The following is a 5,885-nucleotide window of genomic DNA, read 5'->3' as shown; positions in this document are numbered from 1 at the left end:
AGGGAATTCCCTGAATCACTGCTTAAAAGAAAAAGAAAATGTATATGTATTACCTTAACAAAAAAAATTTAGAGGAAAAAATAACTTACAAGATCATCATTCTTATAGTTAAATCTTTGCTTATACCCTAATTTCTTCAATATGAATTCATACCTGTCAAATTAAGGGCCAAAAGGTATGAACTTTCCCCTTCAACTTTATTACTTTTAAAATCAACTGTTTTGAGGTATAATTTCCATCCAGTAAAATCAATCAGATGGATGACTTTTGTATACACCTGAACACATGATCGAGACACTAGAACATCCCATCTCCCCAGAGATTCCTTAATGGGCATGCGGGTTTTAAGGAACTCAGTGGGGAGTGGCTGTTGCAGGGTGGGTCTTGTGCTCAAGCCGAGCTACAGAGATGTGAGGGGCAGAGCGTTGAGCTGCAGCGCTGGCGCCCTAGCCAGGCAGTGGAAGGTGCTGACTGCTGCATGCCCAGGCCCTGATTGGAACCAGCTGGAGGGAGCTGAGTGGTGACAGGCCTGGAAGGTCAGAGGTCCTGGGTGTGCCATGCCTTCACATGGCTGATGTTCCAGGTATAGAGTGGGGCAGAGCTTGCAGGGAGATAGCTTCGACTCTGGGAAGGACACACTTTCCAGTAATTAGAACTGACTGAGATGAGTAAGCTTGTATGGTGCTGAGCTCCTGCTCACTGGGAGTGTCCAAGCAAAGGCTGGACTTTCAGAAGCAGTCCCTTGCCTGTTAAATAGATGGCAGGTTTGAATGTCCTGCTGGGTCCTTCCAGTTCCTGTGATACTAAAGGTACTGCTTGGCACGTACCAGATCCCAGGCTTAGGACGTCCCATAGATTATCTCCCCCAGGACTTTACAGTGAGTGTGCTTAGTCGCTCAGTCGTGTTTGACTCTTGTAACCCCATAGACTGTAGCCTGCCAGGCTTCTCTGTTCATGGGATTCTCCAGGCAAGAATACTGGAGTGGGTTGCCATTTCCTTCTCCAGGGGATCTTCCCAACCCAGGAATCGAACCCGGGTCTCTTGCATTGCAGGCAAACTCTTTACCAATTGAGCTACAAGGGAAGCCCAAGACTTTACAATAACCCCCTGAAATCAGTTCAGTTCTTGCTGTCCCCATTCTATAGATGAGGCACTTGAGTGTCTGGCAAGAGGTCACGTAGAAGAGTGGAGTTCAAGTGTTTCTTGCCCTAGATCAAATTTGTGCTCCCAACAGGCTGCCATCCCCTAAGATGCTGCCTCCTCTCAGTCAGGTAGCTGCTTGACCTATGTCTGGCAGTGGTTGGGCAAAAGTTGGGACTCAATAGAGCTCTCCTTCCTGTGTATAAACTTGGTGGGTCACCTGGTCCCTCTGACCCTTTCCTCCTCTGTAAAGCAGAAATAGTAAGAGCTTGACTTGCCCGGGTCACCTGCCAGAGACACAGGACTGCTGCTGAACCTGGCTCTCCTGTCACCTTGCAAGCTGACTTCTGAGACCCTCTACCTCCCAGCTCTACTACTGGTATGAGCAACTCCATCCCACCTGCCTCCTTGCAGGATACATGTTACCTAAGAAAACCATTTAAATAAATTCATAAAGCAAAGATAATGAACAGATCATGAGCACCCAGAGATATCAAGGATACTCGTGGCTGCTCCTCTCCACCCCAGCCTCACCTGGCCCCTGGTCTCCAGATGAGAGCTCACCTGCCTCACTCGTCTTCCCACCAGAAGTGTGTGCATGCGTGCGTGTGTGCGTGCGTGTGTGCGTGCACGTAGCCCTTCTGGCCCAGGTTCTAGCTCTGCCCGCTTCTGGCAGTTCTCCTGCCTGTCATCTCTTTCTTTCCTCGGTGAGTCAGTTAAAGGGCTAACTGTCAAAGTGCCAGACTTGACTCCCACTTTTTTAAGTGCCCAACTTGAAGGCTTAGGGAAGTTAAGGGATCTGTTTGAAGTCATGCTGGGCTGAGAACTAGGCCTCAGTATCCTCAGACTGGGCTCTCTGCAATGCCCTGGTAGCTCCCTGCCTCTCAGCAGGAGGGACTGTGGGCATCGAGTCCAACTGAGGCTCACATGAGGTGGATGATGGTGGAAATAGCTTGGTGAGGGAGACACAGTGGACTCAACTTAGTCCTGTATTTTTATTATCTCCTGCCCCACAGTCATGGGGACTGCTCTAGCTCCTGGGCCAGGTCACTTCCTGCTCTGGGACCCCTGCAGCCACCCTGGGACAGCTGGCTTGGGCTGCCTGACCCAAGGCTCAGCTCAGCGTGGGGACAGAAGGGCACGCCCAGGGGGGGACCTGCTTCCCCAGGAGACGCAGAGCAGCAGATGGTGCAGCCAGCTGGTCTTTGAAACCTTGCAGCTTTGGAAGCAAAAATTATCCGATAGAGCCTTGGTCCGATCCACTTCCTGGTACCCAAGTGCTGACCATGGACAGACACAGCTGTACCATGTACACGTGGCCTGCCCAGTGGTGCCCAGCTGTGCTGCAGCTAAGGAGAAAAGGCTGCTTTGTTGACCTCGGGGCCTGAAACCTGGCCAGGGCTGTGGATGGGATAGGCAAGGACCCAGCCCACATGTGGGTGCTGGCCCTGGTCAGCTGGACACTTTTCCCCTTGGCCAGGGGCTTGGGCCCAGGAGGTCTCTGCTAATTTAGTAGAGGAGCTGACAGAATTGAAACAGGTCTTTTTTTAAGAGGGATTAGTTTTTGTCAAAAAAACTGTAACTCTGAGCACATGGAGCTAGGCTGTGCCAGCCTTGTCACTTCCCTCCAAGCAGCCAGCAGTCCCTACCCACATGCAGACCACCATCCTTCCCTGCTCCTGTGCATGAGTGCCCATATGCACAGCACCATGCAAAAGCCAGGCGGTCTTTAGTTTCTTGAGATGGTCACTATGACTTACTGTTTAATAAGACAGGTTATAGAGAACTAAACAGAACACTGGGCCTCACTTTCCTCCTCAGTTGTGACCAGGTATGACCATGCCTTGCTGTGCGCTGTCCAGGCCGGCCCCTCCCTGGACATAAGGGCCACCAGTGACACGGGCTGGAGCTGAGTGACTTTCACTGGTTCTGGGCTTCTAGGGCCCCTTGACGTGACCCAGAGACGGTACAGGGAGCCCTGGAGAGCAGGGCTGGAACGTGTGGCCTCTGAGGCCCAGCACACACCAGGAGCTCACGGTTTAGGACAAGGAGGATACTGTTGTTGCCCGACTTCTCTGCTCACTCCCAGCACAGTGTGTGCTGTTGCTCCCTGGCAGTGTGGGAGAAAGTTTCTGGTGGAGCTATTTGGGGTCTACTTCCTCTGTGAGAAAGTAACATCTGCAGCCAGAACAGCAGCTCAGCAGTGGACACTGGTCAGGAACGTTCCAGAAGCACAGGGCAAGAGGCAAGGCCCCTGAGGGACAGTCGGCCCTGTGTAAGGTTGTGATGTGTTCTGTTCCAGACAGGAATTCCAGGCTTGGACTGGAGTGAAGCCATCAAGATCCACAAAAGTGAAGCCCGCCAAAGTCATCACAACCCACAGCTCTGGATGGGATGGCAGCCCCAGGGCCGGTTTCCAGGTCAGTGGGAAGCTGGTGCCTGGCTGCAGGGGGCTGTGAGAACAGTGGCTTTTCTCTCCAGGTTAGGGACTAGGTGTCAGATGTGGATGGTGTAGGATGGCACTATGGCAGGGGCAGTGGTTTCTGAACCCCTGTAACCATCGCTCATGAACTGAAAGCCAAGGTGCTGCTTTGTCGTTAGCCACGTGTGTTCCTCTAGCACTGGCTTCTCTGGGAGCAGGGTGTTGCCTCCCTCCTAAATCCCAGCCTTACCCTTGACCACTTGCTTAGTGACAAGCCTTCCAAGTGCCTGAGTCCGTGTAAGAAAGAGGAGGGGCTGGAAGGGAGGTGTAGGGCTGTTCAGTTTCTAACTCAACCCAAAGGCTTCGGGAAGCAGAAGGTAAGGTCCATGTGGACACCCCCCACCCCGACCCTTCAGGTTGGCAGTCTGCAGCTGCTGGGAGGGGGAAAGTTGAGGAAGAGCTCCACTGATCTGTGGCCAAATTTCATTTTTCAGGCCCCTGAGGTGAGGAAAAAGTTTGCCCCTAACCCCTCAGCCATCTTTCAGGCCTCGGCTCCCCGGATCCTCAACGTGTGACTGCCCACCAAAGAGCAAGCCACAGGGGATCAGAACTCACCACTGGGGACTGCGGTGAGGTCTCAGGACTGGATGGCCCTGTCAGGGGAGGGTCCTCCGTTCTTGCCAGGGGGCACCACTCCTCTGCAAGCCACACGGGTGCTGTGAGCAGAACAGATGCACCACCCAGCTCAGCGCTGGGCCCCCGCTACCCTCTCCTTCCTTGGGAAGTGTGCGGAAAGCTTCAGATCTTTTTTTAATTGCCTCTTTAGGGCGCCCTTCAGTTTTTAAATCTGAAGACCTCGATCATTTCTACTGTGAACTGAGTTGGTCTCTGGGGATTGAGGAATATGGACATAACAGATCCTTGAAAGATCCAGTAATGTCCAGGCTGTATGATAATTTTATAACCTATTTTGGTAACTCAAGGTAATGTCCTTGGATAGTCCCACCAGCGGCCCCCCACAGGTTGTAGAAGAAATCTTAGGTTATCACCTGCATGTGATTCATAATGCTAAGTAACCAGAAACAAGTTTCCCAAAGGAACAGAAGAATATCAATCATAGGGTATCTTTTTTAAAAACGTAATTTCTTTATGGCCAAGATGACCCTGGTTTTAACAAAACATTTCTTGGGATGAGTGAAGTGCTGAATGAAGGACATTTATCTTGTTGGTTTCTGGGAGTGTCTTTGGGGCAAGGGTGGCCCAAAAGGCCTTAAAATGTCATCTCATTACAGGGAGCTCACTAGCTGCTGAGGAACCAGCTCATTTTGGTTTTGGAAGTCCCTCTGCTGACTTTATCGACCAAGTCCAGCCAGTGCAGCCACCTGGAACCAGCCTGGTTCTCTTTGCAAGCAGCCCTTGAAACGTTTGTGTCCTTTTAGAGATTATAGGCACAAGCTAAGGACAGTTTTGGTAAGAAAACTCAAGGATTTCCCTTTGGATTTTTATCCCTCTCCAGCTCCCAAGTGACTTAGCCTGGTGAGCCTTTACTTTCGCCACAGGAGGTGGCATTCAGGTTTCAAAAGCAGCTCAGAGTGGAGGTGGGGCAGTGTTTCCAGCTCAGGCTGCGAGGGGGCCGTCCCCTCAGAGGTGCTAGCTCCCAGCTCTGGCAGGCACAGCCTTTCCCCTTGTTCCAGCAAAGGAAATGATCTGAGAGAATCATTTAAAACGGAAAAGCAAAACCATATGCTTACACAAAGGGTTCTATTATTTCAGACTTCATTGGTTTGCATGTTAGATGTTCCTAAGGGAAAAGAGACTGCCTGCTGGGCCTTCTGTGAGAAGCAAACAGATTAACTGTACAATCTCAGATTTTACTAAAATGCAAATGTACTATTTCAATTTCTTGTTAATTTATTTATTTAATTATAAACACGAACGCCTTCTCATGTCTTCCTTTATCCTCCTCTTGGTAACAGGACTTTAATGTGCCTTGGCTACCGCTGCTCTCCCTTGAGCGCGTAGAGTCTGGGAATGCTCACCCAGGGCTGTGGTCGCACTGGTGTCATATGTAGTGTTTAACAAAAACCCACATCTCCCCAGCCCCACCAGGAGCCTAGGGTAAAGCAAGACTATCCTTGAAGCCAGTCTTGGGAACAAACCTTGGTTCTCCACTCATTAACTGACAGCAGTTTAGACTTCTGTTTCCTAATCTGCAAACCCCACCTCCCCCTAAGAGAACTTGGGTTTCCGTGCAAAGCACAGCTGCTGTACGTGTTCTCTCCTGCGAAGGCACTCCTTCCTGGGAGCCGGCTTTACTGGCAT

The 5,885-nt window shown here is 50.9% G+C and overlaps 1 protein-coding gene across 1 annotated transcript in view; it reads left to right on the top strand.

Annotated features, from left to right (window-relative positions):
* MAP6D1 (MAP6 domain containing 1) overlaps positions 1 to 5,504 on the top strand; it is a gene marked incomplete at its 5' end in the record, with an annotated part of 7,048 nt that extends 1,544 nt beyond the window's left edge. The window contains 2 exons of the mRNA XM_010855710.1: positions 3,444 to 3,561; positions 4,058 to 5,504. Coding sequence (XP_010854012.1) covers positions 3,444 to 3,561; positions 4,058 to 4,138 — 199 coding nt within the window. The remainder of the gene's footprint in view (positions 1 to 3,443; positions 3,562 to 4,057) is intronic.
* Positions 5,505 to 5,885: the final 381 nt, after the last annotated feature.

This window comes from Bison bison, unplaced genomic scaffold (genome assembly GCF_000754665.1).
Source record: "Bison bison bison isolate TAMUID 2011002044 unplaced genomic scaffold, Bison_UMD1.0 scf7180017864367, whole genome shotgun sequence".
Taxonomy (NCBI): Eukaryota; Metazoa; Chordata; class Mammalia; order Artiodactyla; family Bovidae; genus Bison; species Bison bison.
This window is presented reverse-complemented; position numbering and strand designations above follow the sequence as displayed.